The 27,064-nt window shown below is 40.4% G+C and overlaps 1 protein-coding gene across 1 annotated transcript in view; it reads right to left on the minus strand.

Annotated features, from left to right (window-relative positions):
• Positions 1-940: 940 nt before the first annotated feature.
• Positions 941-27,064, minus strand: part of LOC146004077 (cell adhesion molecule 2-like) — a 91,938-nt gene continuing 65,814 nt past the window's right edge. Inside the window, exons 4-6 of the mRNA XM_083142703.1 lie at positions 10,750-10,883; positions 2,333-2,570; positions 941-1,324 (exon numbers count right to left, since the gene is read on the minus strand). Of these exons, the coding sequence (XP_082998829.1) occupies positions 1,239-1,324; positions 2,333-2,570; positions 10,750-10,883 (458 nt within the window). The 3' untranslated portion in view covers positions 941-1,238. The remainder of the gene's footprint in view (positions 1,325-2,332; positions 2,571-10,749; positions 10,884-27,064) is intronic.

Here is a 27,064-nt window from a genome sequence, read left to right on the forward strand (position 1 = left end):
CATGGAACACTGAAGTTTCAAATGAAGTAACTGTGTCGATAATAAATAATTAAACGCATACACAAAAATACTGCTTTCTTAACTGTCTAACACTACACATTTCAACTTCTGGAAGCGACAAATTGTAGTGTAGCTTGCAAAACTGGTACTGCCTCTTGATTTTACCTCACAGGGAGATGTTGCGCTGTACAGACAGTGCAAGTGTATAGTTTGGACATAATCCGCAAGGTGCGCGCGCATCTCGTGAAGAAGAGCAGCGAGTACAAGACTTGTAGGCGGACCGTGTGAAAGTAAGTTCTTTATGTTACAGAGATGCACTGTATATTTCAATAATGTTTGCATCTCTATTTTTACATCACTACCTGCTGGTTTGAGTTACTGTGAAAATTTCCACGATTAAAAGCTCATTCTTTCCTTCAATTCTTTTTTAAAAAAATGCATGATCATAATCAGAGTAACGATCGGGGTAAAATTCAGAATACATGACCGATGTATAAGAAACAATATATTTGTAAATGCATGTAGAAATTTGTTAGTGACGTTTCTGCAAATTGTGTGCAGTCTTTACATCATCCAAGTTCTCCAGTAAACGATATTAACTTTACATCAAATCGTAACTCTATCATTGATCATAATTCTTGTTTTTGTTTCGTATTGATCTTATCGGTCCATCCCTAAGAGCTAGTGCATTTATCAAGTACAAAGCAGAGAAATGAAGTTCAAAATAAGGTTATCTGTGCTGTAAAAAGATACCGGTGTAACAAGCTATAAAAATGTGTTTCACTCAGGTTCTAGCTTTGAAGCAACTGTTGCTTGTCCAAAATTAGTGAAGCAAATTAAAGTGCTCATCATAACAATTCTGATTGAAATTCACAAGAAATTCGAGAGGGTCGGGGGGAATTTGAATATTTACACTTAACACTTGATTCCAACGTTAGGTCGTTCCAGACTGTTGTCACAACATAAGAAAAATCCCTGTCCATAACAATGCAATAACAGGGCCAACATCACTTGTGTTCACTTCTTACACTCTTGATGTAACATGCATACGCACGCACTGTGGATAGGAAGTCCAACAGTATTTTTTTCGTAAAGATTTATTAATTTAAATAGATAACAGGCACATAAAAAAAGGAATTGATCTTCTAAGGAATTGTCACCAGGTGTAGCACCAGTAGCGGTTAGTTCCTCTCCGAGATTGTTGCTTTTTTTTTATCGTGTCCGTTTTATCATTGTCTTCAGGATATCAGAAGATAGAAGCTCGCAGCTAACATCAGAGTGGTCCATGGGGAAACTGAGATGGCCACGTCACCGGATTTTGTAACTGAAAAGGATTTAACAAAGGTAAGTGAAATCATTCTTTCTTGACATTAGACTCACTTTTACCATCTGACTTATTGACACGTCAATGCTACACGATATTTTATTAGAATTTCTATGTTTCTGTGCTGTTATATTAGTGAACTTTAGAAGAAAGAAAAAAATATTCCAACACTGGAACAATATTATACAAATTACATTTGAGAAATTTGCTTAGTCTCGGTGAATTAAAAATTTAACTTATGCACAGATATCTATCTTCAGAGCGCTTACTGAACAGGGTTTCCTTGACCTCCTGGATTAAACAAAAACATTATTTTCGCAACCACACCCACCGTTAAAGCTGTTTCGTGTTTGCTTAAGTAAGGGGACCTCTGCGATGGAATAATGGTAACGTCAACGTCTTGTAATTAATGAGCCCCGAGTCTCATACCCGATGGAGGCACATAGTGGTTCGAATCCCACTTTAAACTGTAGGTTCAGACACCATTAATCTAGCATTGTGAAAACGAACTTTAAAGCTTTGAAAGAGCTCGGACCACTAGAATTAAGAAAAAATGTTTTCTTTTTCTTCGTTCTTTATTTTATTTGAATCGCCTTCGTCGCATTTTGTTTTAATTTTCAAAACTTTCGCCTTCCCTTCTCAATACTGAAATATGTCTTTCTTTCTTACTCTTCTTTTGGTGACATAGTTGTAACCCTGTCGTTTTGTAATCAAGGCGTCCCGGTTGAGCTACATAGTGTCTCGCACCCCTATGTAAAATGTAGGATCAGACCCGATTAGCCTACTGTGCATAAAGTGGATTTCCACTACTAGATTTTTACTACAAATTCTCATGTTTTTTGTTTTTCCCCTTTCACTCCCCTTTTAAATTTCAAACTTTGTAGGTTTGATTCATTAGAACACAATAGACCAAGAGGTAGACCATGTCAACTAGAGAATTGAGTAAGCAAAGTATAAACCTTGTCAATCTTGTCCCCCAAAAGTCGTACTTCTAAAAAAACAAGTTACCAAAGAGCAGGGCCTCCATGCTGGGGGGGCCGTTCATGGGGCTGTCCCCCTGGTGGTATGCCACCGGCTCCAGCTGCTCGAACTGCGGCCCGGAGGACATCCGAGCGACGCACCGCAGCTTCACCTTTCCGCCTCTGAAGTGATCCGGCTGCAGGCGGAAGCGGAGGCTGGCCCACGAACTCTTGAGACCGTCCTCGTACATTTCGTCGTCGTAGTGGATGACGTCCGCCGGGTTCGCCTGGAAAAAAGGGAAACTGCATGTTATGCTCGGTTCTCCACTCGCTGGCCGACTGGTTTCTCTGCTAGGAAGAGGCGTGGGTGGGAAAGAACCTTCGATAAAGCATAAAAACTAAAGCCTGTTCGGCGGAAGAACGAACATCAAAATCCTATTTTTTTGTCTTTTCTGTTGAAAGCCAGGGAGGATCACATGAACCAGCGGCGGCTGTAAGGGGAGAGCCGCCGTGCCATGGCTCTACCCCCAGAAAAAGAAAAAGCACTTGTTTAGCCAAAATATAGTCAAATTAATACATTTACGAACAAGGAGATTCGAATCTCGTAATCGTTCCAGCTTACGGCCGTCTCAATTCCTGCGTCGCATCCCCAGCTGTTCTCTCACTTGCTCTGGCCCAGCATAGTCTGGCCTGTGCGCAGAGGCATGAAAAAAGTCTCCGCAGGAAACGGTGAAGGAGGTGGTAGCCGTAAGCACTGCCATAAGACAACCAGCCGTGCCCATTTTCTTCTGGCACGAAGCGAGAGCTTTCGCATTGTGTTGACATATTTGCAAACTTCACAGAGAAGTGACTAATCCTGAACGATTTGTTATACTCGTTGGATAAGTAATTCGCGAGAAAGATACTTTCCTGCCTACTTGGCAAGAACGAACGTAATATCTTCCCGAAATTTATATAACCATTTAGTTAGATGCGTCTAAACAGCCATCCAGACTTTTTTGTTATCGATTTCTTCCTTAAGAAAAATATATCCCTTGCTCTCGGGCACACAGACACTCACGTGTTGCAACTGACGTTGACAATATGGAAGACATTTTCTGTAAAAAAGAATTGTCTAAATATCAAAGGGAATTCGCATCATCAGGGGATTTTTTACGTTAATATTTGTAAAAAATCACGCGGAAAATCTATCAGTATAAGAATTTCATTTGGAGATATAATTTAATTTCTTGCATTGAATTTTAATAATTGTAGATCCACAGTTCATTTAGCAGACAATCATATTTCAGTTGTTAGTAACACCGATTGTTGATGTACTGTCTGCCGTGCTGGGGTTGCAAATTATAAACAAAGCAAGGCGAGAATACCGTGATCGACTCGGTGTGTCTAATTGTCCAGTGTTTTTCTTTTTAGTGAAGGGAAAGTGTCCGATGGTGTGTGAAAGAAAGGGTAGTCAGTGAAGATGAGTCAGATTAAAGCATTATTACATACACCGTTTTCCAAGGTAGTATATGATATTAAATTAAAAGTTAAACAACTTGGCCGTCCCACACCAGATTTAGACATCAATTCTATTTTTTTTTTAAGAAATAAAATTGGTAAAGGTGACAGGCGTCGAAATTTTAATAGTCGCATTTATTTCCTAGAAACTCTGGCCGACTCCCGTGCACAGCATGCTACGACGCCAGGGATCGCGGGTTCGAGTCTCGGCCTGGACATCGGTGTTCTTTGTGAGTGTTCACTCATCCTTATCTTCGCGATCAGCCAAAAGTAGTACAAATGCGAAGTAAAATAAACGAATCTTAGGAACTCTGAATTTTTGTCTGCAATTTTAGTAAACAAAGTTCCATTAAAATTACCTCTTTCATTAGATTTCTATGACTTATGCTAGCGAAAATTTATTCCATTTCTTGATCACGTTGGCACTACCCATCATACTAGCTGCCAGCCGCCACTGACATGAACCACTGGAAATTCTCGTGGTATTCTGCGTTTTTCGTTCCGAGTCGTTTTCTAAACAGGTGGCGCTCTCGACAAAGTCAAGCAAGGAGAAGCGTGATGGTTGCCGCGAATGAGTCTCCCTGAAACGCGAGCGAAGGGGCATGTTGATCGACAGCAAAAGGTCTTGCGTACGACTGGACAAAGATCAGGCGTGTAGCAACATCGCTTCCCCACCCCCTTGAAACTCCCACAACTGGAGGCAGAAAGTCTGGGTTTTCTGAAGTTTGTTCCTTGGCCGGTCGGGCTTTATAGCCGAGCCGATACCACTTTTGAGCTGATGCCGATACTGATGCTTAAAAATTTTAACAATTACAAGTTGTTCAAAATATTGAATAAAGATAATCTAAAGTTAGACGCAAATTACTGGTATGTGCATCAATATACCAAGACTCTTCCTTTAAAATCTTCAATAACTACATCAGAATATTAAATTACATGTTATGTTATCACAAAATTCAGTGTTTTCACACAATAGTGAAAAATAATTTTAACTTCGAAGATTGCGTAATATCTAGGATAATTAAACTCCGCCAAAGTGTCGCGGAGTTCGTGAAAGACCAAAACGCCGGGAAAATATCGGCGGGTATCGGTAAATATATTCCAACCGATACTTTCCGATACTGATACATCGGCTCAGCCCTAGTTCCATGATGTACTTGGGACTCAGCGTACTTTTCCATTCTTCTCTTGATCTTTTTAGATACCTTCTCTTGTTTTCTTTAAGCACATCATATTCTTTCCTTGAGTTCAGCTCTGATTGTTCACCATGGTGTTGGGTATATTGTTGCCATCTTGATAACAGTTTGCATGTCCACTCTTGTATATTACAAAATAATACAATTAGTATTCTTAAAGTTGCCTTTATTCTGGTGATATCTTGTTATGCATGCACATATGCACACACACAAATCTTGGATGGCTGGTACTGAAAAATATGGACCAGTTTATCAACTCCCCCGGGTTCCACCCTATGAGAACCTTTTTTCCTGCTGTGAAGTCACTTTACTTTTTAATTTTGTGCCAGTTGGAGCATTATTATAACCTAGAAGCAAAAGCCATGATTCCTGGCCCAGCCTCAAATTTTCATTTACTTTCCATTAAGTTGAGGTGACTATTTCTGACAGTTTCAAGTACTCAGCTTGAGTTCATAATATTCATAAATGAATATTGACACTTTTAACTCTGTTTTCTCTTAATGATAGAAAATCACCAAATATCAACCTTTTTTTGGCGGTCAGTCCCAATAAAAACACGTGTTGAAAATTATTGCGAAAAATTGTGCTGGGATAACAACTTGTAATTTACACTATGGGCGCGTTCCAAAATATTTGGACCTAAAAGGGATGAGGAGACAGGTGAGTGGAGAAGAATTTGTATTCATGTCCAGATATTATTAGAATAATTAAATCAAGAAGACTTAGGTGGGCAGGCCATGTGGCACGAATGGGAGACGAAAGACGAGTTTACAGGATTCTTGTTGGGAAACCTGATGGTAGGAGACCTATAGGAAGGCCAAGACGAAGATGGAGGGACAACGTTGAGATAGATCTAAAGGAAATCTGTAGGGATGGAAAAGAGTATATGGATCTTGCTCAAGATAGGGGCAGATGGAAGGCCTGTGTTGCTGCAGCCATGAACCTTCGGGTTTAAGAAGGCAAGAGAGTTAGTTAGTTAGTTTTTTTAGCGCGTTCCAAAAGTCTCATGACTTTAACGCGTTCAACTAGTTGAGGCCAATGTCCGTTCATTTAGTCCTCGCGTGAAGATTGTGAAGTTTGTCGTGGCTTTCCTCCACTCGATTGTCGTGCGATACGTGAAGTTCTTTCTCGCACGAAACGCACAGACCGGGAGCTTTGTTTATTCAACGAATAACATTGGAAACAATGCGCGTGCATGATGGCTTCAAATTGCACTAGTTCGGAAAGTACATTATAATTTGAACAGAGAGCGACTTGAAGCCGCATGCACAAGATGAATGTGCCTTAACTGCTCTTAGAATGTGATGACAACGAGAAATAACGTCTTCCTCTGGACGCCATGTGCAAAACTTCTGTAAACAAAACCCTGACACCGACACTAGTGCCTGGGGCGCCGACTTGTCAAAATTATTTGGGGGCTCTGATCACTGAAATACATTAATGAATGACTCCCTCCCTCCCTTTTTTAAGTTTTGGCCTCAGTGTTCGGAATATCGTAAAAGCCCATGAATTCCTCAAAAATATTAAAATTTTCATTTACAGTTCGAATCCAAAATGTCAATTGTTCGCGGATGGATATGTCACAAGTTTCGTCAACCATAATAGCAAAATATTACCGACTTTTGAGCGCAAAACAGATCTCCCATATACCGGGTGTCCGAGAAGTCTTTGTATGAAAACAAAAATTAACTGTATCCGCTATATGCAACATAGACATGAAAAAATAGTACCAAAATGTTCGGAAACTATTCAAGTTTTTTTTTTGTTTCAGATTTCTGTACCGTTGCAGTAGTGTAGCAGTGCCAGAGTCCAGCAAACCGGAAATGTACACAAATCAGAAAAAGGCTGAGTGTGTCCTGTGGTTTCACGAGAGCAGGTCACAAAAAACAGTGCAGAGACAGTTTCAAACATCGTGCGTATCTGGGGTAAAGAGCCCCCTCATGAGGTGAGGAAGTCGACCATGGGCAACCCGAAGGTGAACGTTTGGTGCGCGCTGCTGCATGACAGAATAATCGAACCATTCTTTTTCTGTGAGGACACCGTAACATCTGGAGTGTATCTCGACATGTTGCAATCGTTTGCTGTTCCTCAATTGCTAGAATACCACCCAGATGTTATCTTTCAACAAGACGGTGCACCGCCACATTGGAGTCTGGAGGTTCGTTCCTACCTTGAACAGACATTTCCTGGAAAATGGATTGGTCGAGATGGAGGGACGGCGTGGCCTGAACGATCTCCAGACATAACCCCTTTAGATTTTTTCTATGGAGTTATGTGAAAGACAATGTCTACAGAACTCCTGCATCCGATCTTGCAACTCTGCAACAACGGATAACCCAAGTCATCACATCAATCCCTCCTTTGATGTTGGCTAATGCATGGCGAAAAGTTGAATTTCGACTAGATGTACTCCGTGCTACCAAGGGTGCTCACGTGGAGATTTAGTGATTTCTTTCCTATTGCCAATAAAACTTGAATAGTTTCCGAAGATTTTGGTACCATTTTTTCATGTCTATGTTGCATATAGCGGATACAGTTAATTTTTGTTTTCATACAAAGACTTCTCGGACACCCGGTATATCAATGATCTCGTTCTGAATGTCCTGTGAGAGCCATTTGTAACCCGAACCCTTCCCCCCGCCCCAAGTTGATGGTTTAGCGGTCTCATCCCGCCAAAGTTGATGGTCTAGAACATTTCATCTATAAAATTACATCTGCGTCGAATTTGTTCCAGCGTATTTACTTGTATCTTCGTGTGGTTTACCTCCGGAGTTCGAATCCCGGCGTTCTTTGTGAGCTCCCTTTCATCAGTTTCATCCATCGTCACTCATGTCAAAAGTGGCCGAAAAGCGAAGTGAAATATGCAAAATCAATCAATCAATAGATATTCGCAACGGTTTCATAGACTTACGTGGGCACGGAACATTGGAAGTATGAGAATGGACAGCCATGTTGCAGATGGATGAAGAACGGTGGCGGGCCTAGGATTTTCGAAAGGGTGGGATTACGTATACTTTTTTTTTAAATAGTCAGTCCTCATTTTCCCATTTTTTCATGACTTTGACGGGTTTTTTTTTAGAATTTCTGGGGCAAAGGGGGCGTCATGACCGTTTGGCACGCCACTGATGAACAGTGATCTAGAACAGGACAGAACGGCAATGTACGAAACTTACAAACAAAAGAAACCTGCGCAGACCCACGACTCCTGTGCTGAAAGGAAGAAGGGAAAGCTGCGCGGGGACTTTTCGTCCAAGGTTTTTTACCTTGTGGTCGCTCTAGAGTAATGCATTTGAGTATGCATACATCGGTCTCTCGTATGACATGAACAGTTGGACGAAAATACAATTTAGAAAGAGACACGAGGAAGTTGTGTAGACATGCTCCCACCAGTGCCCTAAACTTTCATCCTTGGAATTTATGCAAAAAAGAAAAAGAAAAAGGGGAAGGGCGGCGAATTCACAAGAAGCAGGAATAATCTGGTTTATCCGGGTCGCGTTTGATCTTCCCGAAGGATGATGAATCTGCGTCTCCGTTTCCTAGGCAACCGTTAAAGACTCCAGAGAGAATCCAGGTTGGAGGAAAGAGACGTCATGCAAAGCTAAGACACAAGATCTCCCGGCTTCTGGTGTATCATTGCATTAGCATCGGCGCATGTCGCTGCGAGACATCGGGTCAGGAAACCTCGGAAGAGCATCACGTTCACTAATATTTTCTCTTTCCGAATGACTTTGGCACACTCTTAGTACCTCCTTCATTTCTAGAGTCATTGCATTTGTTTTAGTTTTCAATGACGTAAAATGTTACTGCCTTCCCTAACGTTATTAAACTTGGGGCTATGACATCATCGATTGGGATAAACGTGGTAATTGTATTACTCTTATCAAAAACCTTCTTTTCAGACATTGAAACAGATTAACTTTCAATATGCATCACTGTCCGTACATAACAAAATATTTGATCACATTATAATATCTACAATCCTATTACAGATCACATAAGACAAATCATGCACCCGAGCATATGGAACGAACATTAAACTAGTTTCACACATATGTAAAGAATGCACTATTACAAATACTACATTATAAATAACAAATGAAGAGGGATTAATAGTAACAGCTATAATACTGTAGTATATTGTAAAAGTAATTTCAATAAAAGTTTTAAATATATGTTTGATCATCCAACATTGTAATTACTAACTAGACTACATGGCTTATCCCTGTGATACAGCAATGTCTTTGGTTGACTGTGTTGCCTGCCGTGGGTCATGATTGGTATTCTAAAACAAACTTCTGATAATAAAGCTTTATAGTTAGTACGTTTCTGTCACGTCTGTCTTCTGTTCAACGTGAATTTATCGTGTTCATACTGTAACTCAAACAGTTTTTTTTATAAATTGATAGTTGATGTGGACACACGGATTCGAGCATCATACTACGTACAAAAAGTACCCGGAATTTGTGAATAAAACACAAAATACGTCGTTAATCATCAACATTTATTTTGTCGCCTTCAAAATAGGCCCCATGAGATGCAACATACATATGCCAACGCTTAACCCAGTCTTCAAAACACTTTTCAAACTCAGAAGACGGTATCGCCCTGAGTTCCTTCTGCGAATTTCCTTTAATGGATTCAATTGATTCAAAACGCCTTCCCTGAAGTGGTAACTTGAGCCGTGGAAAGATACAAAAAATCACACGGAGCCATATCTGGAGAATGTAGGCGAGGACATGTGTTGAGTTTTGGGCCAAAAACTCGCGAATAAGAGTCGACGTGTGCGACGACGCATTATCGTGGTGCAAAATCCAACAATTCTTTTTCCATAACTCTGGTCTTTTCCGGCGAACATTCTCACGCAGACGCCTCATAACGGTCACATAAAACTCTTTATTAACAGTTTTTCCAACTGGAAGGAATGTTGAGTGTACAACACCACGATAATCAAAGAAAACAATGAGCATGACCTTAATTTTTTAGCAATTTTGGCGTAAATTTTTGGGCCTTCGTTCATTTTCGAAGATTGTTGCCTGTTTGCATGTCATAGTCATACACCCATGTCTCATCACTAGTTATGATGCATTTCATGAAGGTTGAGTCACTAGAGGCTCGCGAAATCATGTCTTCAGCAACATCCCTGCGATGTGTGTTTGCAGGAAATTCAGCTCCTTCGGAACAAGTCGTGCCGCGACGCGTTTCATGCCTAACACATCAGTCAAAATGTTGTAAACGGTCATGTGTGATATGCCAAGCTCACGAGCCACCTCTCTCACACTCACACGCCAGTTTTCAAACACCATTGTCCTGATTTTTCAGACGTTTTCTTCGGTCGTCGACGTGGAAGGTCGACCAGAACGGGGCAAATCAGCAACAACTTCTCTGCCTTCTTTGAAAGCCTTGTACCATGCGTACGCTTGTGTTTTCGACAGACACGAATCACCAAAGGCCTTTTGTAGCATTTTCAAGGATTCAGCACACAACAGTCCGTTGGCAATACAAAATTTCATACAAATTCTTTGCTCGATATTTGTATCCATTCTGCAAATCGCAGGACACCCAGCAACACAACTAACGTAAACAGCTGCTGTGCACTAACTGGTGAATAGATTACTCTACCCCTCTGCGTGGTCATTCAGTACAGTGCAGAAAATGAATCCTCGATACCTCCAATGTTAGGCTTCTAACAGCCAAATTCCGGGTACTTTCTTTTACTGAAGGTATAAGTTTTTCCCCCAACTCCAAACTTATGCAAAAGGTTTCCACCTACCTCTTTGTCGTTGATGTACCATGTTATGTTAGCCGCCGGGTGGGATTTTGCGGAGGTGCAGTTGACGTCCACCATGTCACCAATTCCGTAACTGGCCTCGCTTCCAGATATATTGGGTCCGGTTGAAGGAATGTCTGCAAGAAAGAACTGTTTCTTATTAGTAACCAAGGTGTATTTCAAAGGAGGAATGAGGGAAAATTTCCCTCTGGTTTCTGCACTGCCGTTGGTTGCTAAATTTGTCACTGAGGGGATTATACGAACATATTTATGGGGCATTTCATGAGAAAGTGCCCCTCAACCTCCATTTTTAAATTTAAATGCAATGATGTAACTTTATCCTATCTTGTGAGAGAACAATCTAAAATTGTCATTTGCGTAGAAAGTATTGTACATAATTAAGTTAGAGGGTATTTTACACTTTCTTCGTTTATTTTATCTTTTGGATAAGCTTTTGTTTTCTATTGTGTCCCACCCGTGACACAAAAAACAATTAATTTCTCCTGTAACTGTTACATTTCTCTCTCAACTCCACTAGAATATTCAAAGGTCAATTACCTTCCCTCTTTGTCATAAATAATTTATTTTTCATAATTTCAAAATTAACAGAAATTAATATCAATTTCTTTTTAAGTGAAGAGACATTGTTTTATCTGTCAGTTACAGCTACAAATCTGGGAAAGTATTTTAATGGTAGTTATGTTTAATTGAACAGAGACTGGAAGAAAAATGTTGCTTAACTATCAGTACAACAGTTACTTTAATATAAAAAATGTAAAATTTTAATAATATCTCAAAGGGTAGTCCCAGTGGAAATATTTCAAATACCACAGTTAGTAATAATTTCAACCTATGAAGTTCTGTGTAGTCTAAAATATGTCCAAACTCTAGAAGCGAGTATGAGCGCACTGTCTTCGTATTACTTTACTTATCATAGCTTATCTCAATGTAGTACATCGAATGGGGTTTCCAGCTTTTCAGGGAAAGTTGGATCAAAGGAGGCGATTGGAAACTCAAAAGCCTTGTTGTTCAGACCGCTAAAAACTTAGTATATTTGCATAAAAAAAAGAAGAAGAACGCGAATGAAAAGTGGATGTCACTGAATAGAGATACCCCCCCCCCTTTATTTGAAAGCAAATAATTTTGAATTTTTTAATGATAATTTTATTACTTTTGAATATCTGTGGTTTTTTGTGCACTTCGTTTTATGTTGAGCTGTATCCTGAATATTATATTTATTCCTTCATCTTGTTTGAATTTTTCTGAATACTGAAGCATGGAAATGCAGATTGGGACAAGTGTAGTTGCTTTATCTGAACAGTCGCTGGTTCTCTCATAGATAAATATAATTTATATTTACATTAAGAACTGAGGAAATCTTGCAGTGAAGCAAGCGTCCAGCTCTCCCCTACATCACTAGACCAAACATTAGCAATAGACTACCGATTAGAAAATATGAAGTATTACCAAGATTTATGGATCCTCCCCCCCCCACACACACTCCATATGTAAAGATACACATAGGAAGTAACTGCAAATTACCCATTCTTGAAGGCTGAGATGGAAGGACATTAATCACACTGATTGGTTAATTATGTTCTTGTCATCGGATCAAAATTGAATATTGGGTGCATAAAACATTTTACAATCAGATTACTAGAGAATGTAATTACGTTATTTTTTCTCGAGGAAGAAACAGTTAATTTCATTTCATTCGTTATTGCTTTCAGATATTGAATTGTATCACTTAATTAGATGAATCCTACTACAGATGTCAATTAGCAGTTGCTCAAATTTGTTTTATAAACATCATTCTTCAGCTAAACGAATTAATATTGGATAATTTATACAACTTTGTATTCGAGCTAAATTGTGGTAGTGAAGTTATGTAATATTTAATAAACTAAATTAAGGTTTATTTGTTTTATATAGGGGAAATGCCATCATGTCAAATTTAACAGATTTGGGTAACCTTACCACTTCGATTCGTATTCATACTAACCACGGTGTTTTAACCAGTGCCGTAGTCCCACAATTATCACAGGGCATACCCAAGATTTCGTGACACGGTAAAATTACACGAATAAATACAAATGGATCGAAAGTTGAAAGTATACGCACTGTAGCAGGATGCATACGTTATCGAATAAGGTTAACCGTATACCTTAGACTTTATGAGAAGCAGAGGGCTCTTACGTCCTCCTCCGTGGCTGTGCTGTCCAAGGCACCGTGCTTTGGGCTCCGACTGCGGGACGGCGTGGGTTTGAGTCCACTTGGGTTCAGTCACTGGGTTCTCGGCCTGTGTATACGACCTATGGCAACCCACCATCGTGAGGAAATTGGGGAGCTACGAGTGAGTAGCGTAACCCGGTCACGGATATCTCCTATAACTGCTGAGGGTCACCTCATTACCGGTTGAAGATCTCCACACCTCTAGGTAGGATTGTGGGAGTGAGACTGGCCTTCCACGGGTCATTTCTTAGTGGCATTTTGCAATGTCTTTGAGGTAGTGCTTTAGTGTCTCCTAAGTTTTATAAGCCCCCTTTAAAACTTTTCCAATGAGCTTTTACGCCCCCTTTTTTAGAAATTAGGTAAAGATTTGATAAGGGTTCTCTCCCCCTTATAGTTAAAAGGGGTGCAAAATAGTCATACGTTTTGAAACACCCATTATCTTTAATTAATTAATTCAGACTACACTTACAATTATTATGAATAATCTTCGGAATGTGACTCGCGGTACGTAGGCTTTCCCCACTTCCACTCACGCCATCACTAAAAAAAAGCAAATGCGATTCACTGAAACTGGTTTCCTGGAAATTTAAGGCTTACATCCTTTTCCACACACTGCCGGCGTCAAAAGATTCCCAAGAACCTTTGGAGAACGTTATCCTCTCGTCCGAAAAATACACCACACGTGGGCGCCCGACTCTCATCTCCCCATCGTGCTCATGGGCGAAAACTCCCTCAACCCTTTTAGCCGCAGCTGCTGCGAAATCTCATCTTGGCTCTCCAAGGCTACTCGCTGGTCGCTCCAGCTCCCTAATATCTGCAGATGTCCCTAAAAGATTCTACTGATTTAATGGACAAAATTTCCACATCTGTTACATTTACGACGATCCTTTTCCATCTTAGATCAACCCGCGGTGGCTCATGGACTTGGTTTACTTCCGTAAAGGGAAGAGAAACGAATATTGGAAACAAGAAACGGAAGCATATAGAGTGATACACCTTTCGTAAATTGCATTACAGGTAGAAGTGTACACTCTACCGTAAAAATTCAACAGTCTACCCGTAAATTTGAATATTTTAGCACAATAACTAGGGGGGTGTGCGGCATCCCGAAAAGTCGGGACCGGGATCGGGAAAAAAAAATTCCCGTCCCGATCCCGACTTTTAGGGATCCCGAGCATTAAAAAGTCATTAATTCTCGATGTTTTCTGCATTGTAAATGTCTGGGGCTTATCGAAAATTGTTAGTTTTTGTACCAGAAATGCAAAAACAATCGCTTAAAGTGAAAACAACGACGTGTGAAATTCGATATTTCCAGAGCTTCGGGAAATTTCGAACATTTCCCGTCCAGAAAATTTCAAGACTTTATCGGCAAATTGCGATTTTTTTCCGTCCCGAATGTCGGGATTTAAAAAATTTCCCGTCCCGACCCAAAAAATTCTGTCCCGCACACCCCCGTGGCGCAACGGCCCATTCAGAGCCCGGGCCTCACTCCCACCTGCCGAGGGAGGAGATCAACCAACGAGTTACGTGGTGACGTATGGTCAGCACGACGAACCCCCAGTCGTTATTGTAGATTTCCATGAACAGGTTGCGCTACTCGTTCGCAGCTCCCGAATTTCCTTACTGCCACCGGTCCCATACAAAGGCCGAAATCTGAGAAGACGCTTCCCCCAGGAGACTGGAACCTGTGCGAGTTCCGTAGCCGGAGCCCAAAGCGCCACGGTGCGGGAAAAAAATTGAATATATTATCATGCATAAATTGTAGTTGTCTGCACCATAAATATATTTTTAAAACTGGGCCATTAAAATTACATTAATGGCAGTTAGTACTTTGAAAACGTCATGGTATTTTTTTAAAACCCTTCCATGTAGGAAAATGCTTCGCCTTTGGTGCATGCGGTCTCGGGTTCGATTCCCAGTTTGAGTCACCAAAATTTCGATGTTCAGTCAGCATCGTGATGACAATTGGGGAGCTACTTGAAAAGATGTAGTAGGCTCCGGTCTTGAAAGCCAGAAAACTGCGGCGATGGGACTTGCTTGACAGGACCTGATCCTCAGAGGGTCCTCTTTAGTGTTAGTCACTTCTCCGGTCAGCTTTTTACAGTGTAGTTTCTGTAGTATTTATATTACAGTAAAGTGTCGATGTAATTTTTTATTATTATTTCACCACATTCTTCCTGCCATTCAAAGAAGCGAGCGTGTAACATTAAAAACCCATACAACACGGTTTCTACTTCTGCACATAATTATATTAGAATGGATAGGATTTCTCTCTCCTTTCAAAAACACATGAATATTAAGTTGCAGATTGCTTAAGGGGTAACTATGTATCGTATGAGAAGAAAAAGAGCGCTTCAGTTGTAAAGTAGCCTGCAACTTGAGTTGTAACTTTGTATTTGTGTTAATTCGTTTCCTTTCTCTGCCACTTTTATCGCGTCTGTTAGGATGATTAGATGAAAGTGACCCAGTAGAGGATTGTCCAGGCGCCAGAGCATCGTTGGCCTGCAAGTGTGGTTTCTGGGTTGTATTGCATGGAAGAGGAGTTGTCCTTTGAGTGGCTTCCCTTGCACCCTTACTGTGTCTTCCCCGATGGCGCAGTAATCAACCCAGTGACTGAACCCAGGTTCCCGGCTTCGATACCCAGTGGAGTCATATAGTGGTTCGGATCCCACTTTAAACTGTAGGTCCAGTCCCGATTAACCTTACTGGGCATAAAGTGAACTTAAAACACCAAATCAACCAACTAACTTTACTGTATCTTAAGTATAAATTAGAAACTTGTCAATTTCGTTTCACAGTATGTAATATTCAGTTGCTTTCCTAATCAACTCCCCAGTTTCAAAAAGTGTAATCAGTGGAATTAGTGAATAAAGTAGAAGATTAAAACCAATATTTATGCCCTGTAGCTTACCCTCACAAGAGCAAAATTTCCTGAGCATTCATTGGTCGTTTCACGCTCCAATAGCCGTAATCGGAAACCCGAAAATACCCACAATCCTCCCGAATTAACAATCGAAAGCGCGACCAGAGAATTGGCATTTACAGCACTTAACAATGAGGTTTCGCAGCTCGCTGGCGTCACATTGGGCTTTTTCTTCTCCCCACAGCAAGTCGTGGACAAAAAGGCACACCACCAAAAGAACAGCGCTCGGAGCATCGCCACAATGTTCTTGTTAATCAAGTCAGCGGTTTCCCGTGCTTTCCTTGTTGATGAGAAAGGGAGAGTTAGATTGTCCCAGAAGAGGGATTTCTCTCCCCCTCTTCCCTTCCCCCCGTTCCCCCGGAACAACCTGTTTCGTCTCGCCAACTTTCCCCGTAGCCGGCTGACATTGTGAGCCGAGAGGGTCCCCAGATTTCAGCCGAGCCATATCTTCCGCTGTAATAATTAGCTATGTTCATTATTCAGCCCGGAAGTTTCGGCACGATAATGCGCGACCGCATTTCGCCTTCTTTCCCTCCCCTTTCGCGTGGCATGCTTCGGCTCTTAAAACTTTGCCTTGTTAATTGACTTGACCCAAGGAAAGGGGACTGTTTGGGGATTTCTGAAAGCCAACGGGCTGCGAAACGGGCTTCGGGAGGAGAGTGCAGAGTTACGAGGAGGGCGGTGCAGTCATCCAGTGACTTCCACATCCACGTTTTCACATAGTTTTATGTTTTAATTATATAATTCCAGTTTCGGGTTCCTATGCGCACAACTTATTTTACATGAGAAAACCTAGACTAGAAATTCAGAAAAGATCTCTCTTCTACAGACTTCCTCGGAGGATGCCTTTCGGTCTTCCATCAGAAGAAATGCTTGTACGAGGGCGTTTTCAAAATTTTTGCCTCCTACGCAATAACGTCAATAATATGCAAGATACTTACATGAACTATATGACTTATTAAAGATTGTAATGTCCTCTACCAGGGTGTCACTACTTTCACACGTAGTCACCGTCATTGTTCACATACAAATGCCAACGTCGGACAAGTTGTTGCATCCCGTAGGCGAAGAAATCTGGCGTCTTCTTCCGGCACCAGCGACGCACATCTGCTTGCACCTCCGCATCACTGGTGCAACGGTGTCCCTTCAGGTACTTTTTCAACCTCGGAGAAAGGTAAAATGTCACAAGGTGCGAGATCTGTGCTGTACGGCGGGTGGGTTAAAATTTCGTGGAATTTGGCGACTCGTGTGTGGGCGAGCATTGTCATGTTGAAGAATTGCATCCTTGCCAGGCCTAACTTGTGGTAATCGTGCGCGGAGTTTCTCCAAAGTCTTCACGTACCGATCGGAGTTTACGGTGGTTCCGTGCTCCAAAGATGTTCATCAGCGCTTTCCCTGTGCATCCGTTGCTGTTATGGGTCGTCCATTGCGGACCTGATCATGCAGGCTCGTCGTGGCCGTATTGTCGCCTTTCAAATTTCTTGCCTACTTCCTGACAGTACTCACATCGATGAATGTCAACGGGGACACAACCCTCAATAACATCACGTTGTTTCAAACGCACGTTCATGTACGTCGACATTTTACTCACTATTGTGCGCATGTGATATTGCAGGCGAACACCGATAGATGTCGCAACAGTCAGTGAATCAGCAATTATTCTCACACCAATTTCGCGTGTGTTGAGCAGTGTTACGAGAGTTTTTGCATAGGACCAAAACATTTAAAAATGCCCTCGTACATAATACCAAATAGTGCCATCTTTTAGTTATTGTTTGTTAATTTGTTATTTTTTTTCCTTTTCTCATTGTTGACAATTTCAGTGTAAAATGGTCATCTGTTCTGAATCTGCAATTTTGTCAATCAACAAATATAATTACAGCGTACTGCAAAAAGCAACGAGTTACATCTATTTAATTTAAACCCACTCAGTTTGATTTGTACGGCAGAAAGAGAGAGAGAGAGTTACGGACACAGAACAAGGAAAAGAGAAACAGAGAATTGATAGTAAAAAAACAGTGAGAAGAATGAACAAAGAGAAAGAGAGAGGGAGAATGAGCACAGACCGAGAAAGAGAGAGAGAGTAGACAGAGAAAAGGAGTGACAGGCAGTAGAAAAGAATGGGAATGAAGCAAAGAGAGAAATACAGGAAGGAAAGAGCAGAGAAAGGGACAGACAGCGAAGAGATAGAAGGGGGAGGTGTTATTACTGAGAATCCAATTGCGGAATCTGAATCCCGAGCCTCGTTTTACGCACACAGTTTAGCCGAGTTTGTCATTTTCTGTGTAGGCTAAATGTTTTGTGCCTTTGTGAAACTCACAGTGCTGAGTTGTTCACAACTTGGCGGCAAATTATTTCAAGCATATCCAGTGATTTCAGGGAAAAGGGATCGCAAGTCGTAAATTTTCGTAAAATCAAGCGATTTAGCTGAAATTCTTAATGCAGTTCGACACATAAAAATGCCGTTGAGGGGAGAGGTGGTCGGTCATTCTCGTTCAACCTCTTTCCCCCTCGCAGGTCTTCGGTTGAGGTTGAACGATAACAAACAATCGATCTTTCATTGTTGCGGTCGGTCCAAATTCTGCTGATATTTTCAAATGTATCATTTATTATCTTCATAAGGTTACTATTTAGCCATACAGGATTTTCTTTAAACAACGTTAATGCATATAAAGGTTTGAGGTGTAGACCACATTTTTCGGAGAAGGAAAAACGAAACACTTGTACGAAATCACTCGAGGTGTTAATCTAAGCACCAGGCAGGAGTTAGATATGTCCAGTGGCCAGGATTTTTGTCGAGAGGGGCTGGAATTGTTAAGGTGGATAGTGCTCTCTAGGAAGACGATATCTACAACAAGATATTTTGTACATTTAGAACTTTCCGCTCTCAAGAATGAAATCGGGGGTAACCATCAGCCTCCCCCCCCCCCCCGCACTCTGCGTACGCCAGTGCCAGTGGCCGATTTGTTATTGCATTTGAGTGAAATACATCACATCGTTTCAACATGGCGGATTTTATTAAATCTAGAACACTTTATCAAAAACTCTTGGTTCGGTGGAGATTTTAGACATTTCTCGGAAGTGCAATTGTTCTCTGCACTTCGCCCAGCAATTACTCAGCGTACAGATAATTTTACTGCTTACAAAAGAAACATCAATTTAGTAATTGCAATGCACACAGTATTTCGATTATTTTTAGCTGAATTGAATGTTTATCCTTTGCAAACATTCGAGATATTTTAGAACTGAGCAATGAAACTACTAATTAGGAAAGTGATTATAGGGTTTATGTAAAGGAGTGTCCTTCTCAGATATCAGAATAAACACCACACGGCTTGCGCAGACGCCATTTTGGTTTTCGCGATTGCAGCGCCACTACCTCCGCGTGCCAAGCCTCCGACGCAAGAGCCTGACATATTATCCTACTAAGCCAATGCACAATCTGAGTCTTTTGGATCATCCTGTACTAGTTCCTTTTCAACTTTCCACTTCTCGTCAGGCGACGTCAACGCATCCCGAAGTCATTTCCCCGTCCTTTGTTTATCAGGACCCGGCCTCCTTAATCCGCCGCAGAAGCATAACCCAAGCACGAGTCGCCGCGGGTCTTAAGAGAATCGCTGCTCCTTCTCCCCGCGAAGCCATTCGGCTAATGACGCGACGCTGCTGCCCTCTCGAGAGACTAATGCCGCATCCGCAGAACGAGGATGGGAGGAATCTTCCCGAGAATGGGAACAGCCTCGGATGAGAATTGCCTCTTTGCGCTGTCGCAGAGTACTCTTAAAAGGAACGCTCTCGTGGTATACTTCAATTTCTAATCTGTTTCTGATTTAGTTATTTCACGTCACGTTTCTACAGATTGGTGTTAATCGCGACAATTAGGATGGACGATGATTCGAACTTGGTACCTCTGCTATGCTCTACGGAAATCAGCGTTTGCTATATTCGTTTACATAATAATCAAAAAGTCGTTTTATTGACAGCTCTGGACAGTTTAAAGAAACAGCACTTTTATTTATGCTACTAATATTGATTGATTGAATTATATTACTTTACGTCGCTCTCTGCCACTTTTGCCTAACCGCAACGATGGGGATGAATGGTGATATTATGAGCTAGACAATTCGTATAGAGCAGGGGTTCTTCTGCCCCAAGTCATAATGTAAGCCTATCTAACACTTGCAACACTCAGTTAGCCTGGTTAGGTTGCTCGCCTAAAATCAAGTCGTGGGTGTAGACATCTCGGTAATGTAATTGATTGAACATGAACGGATTGAACAAAATTAAACGATAAATAATAAAAAATAAAACAGAATGCAATGAATGACACACGCACTGTTAAAAACGCCAGTCAAAAGTAACTAAGTCAACATATTCACTTGTCATTTATTCATGCTCGAAGATGTGCTTCGAGAAAGCCAACTGTTTTGTTTTTGCATTAGTCCTTCCCGATGGTGTAGTGGTAGCGTTTTCGCCTTGTAATCAAGGGGTCTCGGGTTCGATACCCGGTGGAGGCACATAGTGGTTCGGACCCCACTATAAACTGTAGGTCCAGTCCCAATTAGCCTTTCTGTGCACAAAGTGGACTTAAAACAACAATTCAATCAATATTTTTGCATTAATCCTTATTGCACCTGGGAAATGTCCTTTAACTGTTCTAACATTTTATTCTACCAATTGTTGGTGCAACGAACGTTGAGATAAATGGGGGAATCTTTTCTTACATTCTCGGTCTCGTCTCGACATATCTCGAAGGGCGTGGTCTCATTGAGTCCTCGAGTGGTTGTCTCGGCAGAGAAGAAGTAACACAGACGAAGGTAATAGGACAACATTTGGACTATAATACACAAATAAATAACAACTAATGCTTTAGTTTAGTATTTCAGATCGGTAAATTGTTTGCTGCCACAAAGAAATTATGTGCGTCCATTTTAAACAAATCAATTTTATCGTATTTACGAGTATTCCGTGCATCTTAATCTACATCAAAGGCAGCTTACAACGTAATATGAAAGTTTTAAGTAGCCTGAAGGACCTTTAAAAAAAAAAAAGCTTTACGTAATGGGCACACCCCATCTAAAAATTTGGCATCAAATCTGCGACGAATATGTGGGAAAAGTAGCCGACTATTTTTTTCGACTAATTAGTCGATATTTTGTTACGACTAACGATTAATTAGTCGACGGTGCCTATCAAGTGCTTTATATTCTACCGTTATGCCCGATGGAGGTACGTACAAAGTGATTCGCATCCCACTTCAAACTGTAGGTTAAGTCCCGAGTAGCCTTTTTGTGCATAAAGTGAACTTAACAAGAAACAAAACCAAAAAGAACTAAAAACTAACCTTGATGCACATGAGGATATCGCTACGCTCCTTCATGCATCACGCACGACACCAAACTGACAAGCTGCAAGTACATGACAGTGAGAGCGCAACTTCCATAAGCATATCGGTGGTGGTAAATTTTCCATCTTACCTTTGGTATGAAAAATAAAATAGCCGAATGTAATGGAAATGACAATCTCCAGTTTTGAATAGAAAGCATACAGTATGTGCATAAAATACAAAAGCACGTTTCACACGCAAGTTACGAAAATATTAGAAAAATAGCAGAAAGCTCAAAAATCGATGTTCCTGTAGGGAATTGTTGATGTGTTTCTTGAAAAAGTACACGACTTTCTTTAAGGTTATAAGTTCACTAACTTCGTATTTGTGAGGAATGAGTAAAAAAGGAGGTATTCTCCAGAATCTAGTCTTTACATTGATGTACGATACGCGTCATCCCTTTGTTTCCCCACTGCTGACGCTGTAATCATAGTCACCCGTACCGATGAGTTTCTTTCTTCAATGCCACGGCCCGTGTGACAGCTTCTTTGCAAACACACGACTCGCGCACCTGCCTCCCGTGGCGTCACGTTCCCCATTTGCTTGAAATTTACCAGCGCCATCTGTTGTTTGCGAGTTTGACCAGAAGTGAAAGCGGGCGCCTCCAAGCGGTGGATCCTCTGAACTTCTTGCAGAAACCGCAAGAGGTTTGCTGCCTGAACTCAATGTCTGCCTAATACAATTGAAGGGCTCGGGTGTAAAACATGGTAAGTGACATTTTGGTTATTTTTGAGTTACAAAGTAAAATGTGCCATCCTTCAATTTTCTAGTGAAATTGCCATATCATACAATTTCCAATTTTCTAAAATTGAGTGATGAAGAGGAGTACCCAGAGGAGGACCATGATGACGAAACCGGAACACCCCCAACGCTAGAAGAAGTGAGAACAGCTATTAAGTCTCTTAAGAATAACAAAGCCCCAGGGATTGATAATATCACTGCTGAAATGGTTAAGAACGGAGGAAATCAACTAATAAATTATATACACAAATTGTTATCTGATATATGGGAACATGAATAGATGCTCGATCAATGGAGTATGGCAAAAATCTGCCCTATACATAAAAAGAACGATAAAACTTGCTGTGAGAACTATAGAGGTATAGCCCTACTGAGCGTAATATACAAAGTGCTTGCAGAGATTCTAGCAGGAAGATTGTCACCACTGACTGAGGGAATAATAGGAGATTATCAGTGTGGTTTTAGACCAAACAGATTGACTACGGATCAAATCTTTATGGTCAGGCAGATATTGGAGAAATGTTATGAATATAACATTAATATTCATCAGTTATTTATAGACTTTAAGCAGGCATATGACAGTATCATACGAGGAAAATTGTATGAGGTAATGAAGGAGCTAGGTATCCCAAGCAAGCTAATAAGATTAACCAGAATGACGCTTAGGGGTACTAAATGCAAGGTGAAGATTGAAGGAGAGCTCACAAGGGAATTTGCAGTGAACCAAGGTTTGATACAAGGAGATGTGCTATCTACGATATTGTTCAAGGTCAAGGGTGTAACCCAGGAGGGACTCTCTTCAACAGAGTGAACCAAAATCTAGCATACGCTGATGGCATTGATATGATGGCACGAAGATTGAAAGAAGTGAAGGAAGGACTGGAAAGATTGGAGAACACAGCTAGTGAGATGGGACTCCAAATAAATCAAACCAAGACTAAATACATGTTCTCAGCTCGAAATATGGAATTCAGGGAAGGCCAACATATACAACTTAATGGAGGCACTTATGAAAAATGCAAAAGTTTTAAATATCTTGGAACATTAGTTATCATGGATAATAATGTTAAGGAGGAAATAAAAGCAAGAATTGCAGCTGGCAATCGAAGTTATTTCTCACTGTTAAGAGTTTTCAAATCTCGCAGCCTGAGTAGAAATTTGAAAATCAAAGTATATCAGCTAGTCGTAAAGCCAGTGGTGACATATGGAGCAGAGACGAATCCAAATTCGACCGCGATGGTATTACGAATTTTCATAATGCGCATTTTTGGTCCCCTAAGGGTTATAACTCCAGAAAATCTAAATAAAAGGCTCACCAGAGAAAATTCTCGCTAAATGGGAATCATCCACAATCATGTGATCGGGCCATTCTATCTGCCACAAAACCTAAACGGCATTACCTACGATTGGATTGGATTGATTTTAAATTTCTGGGTGCGTCGGCACTTAAGGCCATTTCGCACCTTTCTATGTATACGGGGAAATATCCCCTTATCTAAAATTCTGACTGAAAACTTTAAAAAGGGGTGTAAATAGCCCCTTGGGAAAAACTAAAAGTGCAAGGTTGTAAAAAGACCTGCACGAGACAAACACAACACATTACAAAGTCAGAAGAAATAAACCAAAAACCTCCTTACAGACGGTGGAAGAGTTCAACTAAAACTTGGTACACATATCACTTACAATCTGGAACGAAATACTGTGGGGATAAGACACCCCTGGCACCCCTAAGGTGGGGGTGGGAAGGGGTGACATGTAAAAGTAATCGAAAACGACCGATAATAGTGTGGAATCCATAGTTTTCAGGGTCGCTAAGATGAATAGTGACACTCCCAATGCCGTTCAACTCCAAGTTTATCACCTATCGGCGTGGAGGTGAGTGGGGGTGAAAAGTCAAATTTCAAAAATGAGCTAACTCTCGAACGCCTGGTGCAATTTCAACCAAACTTGGTACACATATGACTTACAATCTGGAAAGGGATGGGGGTAGGAAGGGGTGACATATAAAAATAATCGAAAACGACCGATATCAGTGTGGAATCACTAGCTTTCGGGGTCGCTAAGATAAATAGTGACACTCCCAATGCCGTTCAATTGATTTATTCTTGCTCCTGGAGGTGAAACTAAAAATGTTGTTTATAATCAAGTTCTGAGTTCAATTACTGTATTATAGTGAATTTGTAAAAGATTTTACTATATAATTTGTATACTGTACTTATACTTTTAAATACCTGTAAATAAAATTGCTTACATTTTACACTATAGTTAGAATTCATTATTTTCCTGTCTAATAGAAGATTGGGATAAATAAATACCAACTAAATATCAGCTAGTTAAAAAGTACAAGCTGATTTGGTTAGCGTTTTTAGTGTTTTATTAAACATGGAAAAAAGGTTCAAAAGTGTTACATTGGGCCAGACCGACTATAGCAAGAGTAGATTTCCGGGGATGAAAATTTCGGCGGTTCGCATCCCACATTAGCAACCCGTCCTGTTTATGCCATTTGTCCACAAAGTGGACTCGCATCAGACTTAAAGATAGGAAATATTGTTTACGTATCATCATGGCTGCTCAAGCAATAATCTGAAAATTAAAGGAACTGCATTCAGATCAACTCATCGAAATAATAAACGCTCCTACATTAGTTTACACAGATTTTCTAAATTGAACAAAGGTTATCACGCTGTTTTGCAAATTACCTCTTAGTCAGTGAACAAAGCAGTTGTAAATCTAGTTAGAACGAATTCATGCTTCCAGGGTGGAATTTAAAATCGAGCTTCCCGTTGGCCTTTTTCAATTACCACCCCCGGAACTCTACAGACACCGGCCACAAAGCATTTAGCCACTTCCATTGAGAAAGTACCTCCCCCCCAAAAAAAACAATTGTAAAAGAGACAAAGGCCATTGACTTCTAACCAATTAAATTGCGGTTTATGATGTTGATGAATTATTGGAATCCTGAACAAAGAGGAAAATTCACATTTGCTTGCTCGTCATTAATTCCATAAAGTCTTCAGGACAACAAAAAACATGTGTTGGACTCCAAACGTATCGATAAAAGCCGTCGAATTCAAATGCAATATTTCCATTTCAGAAGTGGTTGTGTGGGAACGGGACTGCCGGGTTCGATTCTCGGTGTGAATGACCTGAGGGCAAGGTGCATTGATTTAAATCACTTTAAAAAATAATTTACAGAAAAACGTACATAAGGATTTTGTAGATATCAGAATCACTTTCAGTGAAAGTACATTAATCTTGTAATCATTTAATGGTGTTTATTAGGTTCTAAGAAAGGAAAAGAAAGGAAACAAAATATATGTACTGATGGGGTGAAGGTCACACGATAGGAAATGTACAAGTAATATCGTATCGTACCCAAGGCGTTGGGTAAAAGTGACAAGTCTGCTGTTATCCTTAACCAAGGAATGCTTAATAAGAAATTACGCAAACGTTAGGGGGCAGTCGATGAGTGTTGATGGTGAATGACGGAGTCAAGGAGTGTGGATGGTGAGGAGGACGTGGGAGCTGAGGGACAGTTTTTGGACAGTGAGGAAGGAGTGGAGTGAAATCTGACAGGGAGGTCGGATGTGTGTCAATTGCCATTATTGAAAGGACAATCCGTGGGAATAAACGTCATCCAGACGGGAGGCAAGTAAGTTCCTTTTCCTAACAATGTCCGTATCGATTCAGTCGTGGAGAGTATAAAACCCATTTCTGGTACAAGTCAATTCTTTTGCCATTCCTTTGAACGTGATCTCTCCCACATCTCACTTTTCGGCCAAGCGAGTAATAACTTTCAGGAGATGACTGATGAATAGCTCCGCCACCCAAGAGACTACTCTGGGTCTCTGGTTCGATCCCAACGCGGAGGAGGCGCCGGGCACGATATGTAAACTGTAGAGACACCTTAAAATTATCTTGATTTAAAATTCAGTAATTTTTATGGGCAAAATTAGCAAACATTTTGTGTAGAATAATATACAAAATGCTAATCATGTTAAAAAGTAAATAGTGTCAATATCATTAAACTTTAAATAAACAAGGCAGCTGATATTTTGCAAACTATCAGTAAAGAAATTGTCAAAATTCAGCTACAAAGACTGTAAAAAATAAGTTACAATTATACGTAACATACAGAATGTTATATTTTCACGAGAAGAAAAGTTACTGAAATTATTACAGTTTCATTAACACACTAAACAAACATTTCCATAGTCAGTTCATATATAGAATATCAGAAACAGAAAAATGTATGTTTACATATATTCTATTATTTGCTTTAATCAAACTGTTCAAATATTTCACAGAACCGTTTACCAGAAAAAAAAACTTTAATATAAAAAGCATTTATCTTATATGCATGGTGCCAGAAACTATACAAGTAATTTTAAGCGTATTTTTTTTTTAAATTTAAAAATTGATTTAAATAAAAAAACAATAATCGATTTTTCTTTTCAAATAAAAATCATGATTTTTATCCACTCTGCCTGAGGGGATTATTTTTCCACATTGAGCCGCTCTAAGGTTTAGCCAACCCCCTGTGAATTGATATACAAGTAAGGGCAAATTGCCCATCGCTATATTCATTGTTTTTATTAATTCTGCAACCCGTGTTCATTTAGGGAAATGAAATTGTGTTGATTCGAAGCCTGTCTTCTTCTGTGCTCATTGGATTTTGATTTCAACTTATGATCGCCACATTGTGAATGAAAACGGACGAATGAAAGTGGTAGTGGACAGTTTGTACGCCTTCTTTATTTTTACCATGTGTATATATATTATTTGTAATTTTCGCAGTAATGAGTTTGATTTAGTTGTGTGTGTTAATACTGTATTGTTGTAAGTGATATCAACTTTATAAGTTCTGGTTGTATGTGTTATTAAAAGTGATACCGGAAACGGAAATCATTTCCGGTTTCTAGACATTTGTAAAACTGTCCAGTCTGGCACAGTTGATTGAGTTGCCATGACAACGAAGAACGATAAAAAGACAGAATGTTAATTGTGAAATGTAAAAAGATGTGTATGTGAGTTACAGC

This window comes from Lepisma saccharinum, chromosome 21 (genome assembly GCF_977018435.1).
Source record: "Lepisma saccharinum chromosome 21, izLepSacc3.1, whole genome shotgun sequence".
NCBI classification, from domain to species: Eukaryota; Metazoa; Arthropoda; class Insecta; order Zygentoma; family Lepismatidae; genus Lepisma; species Lepisma saccharinum.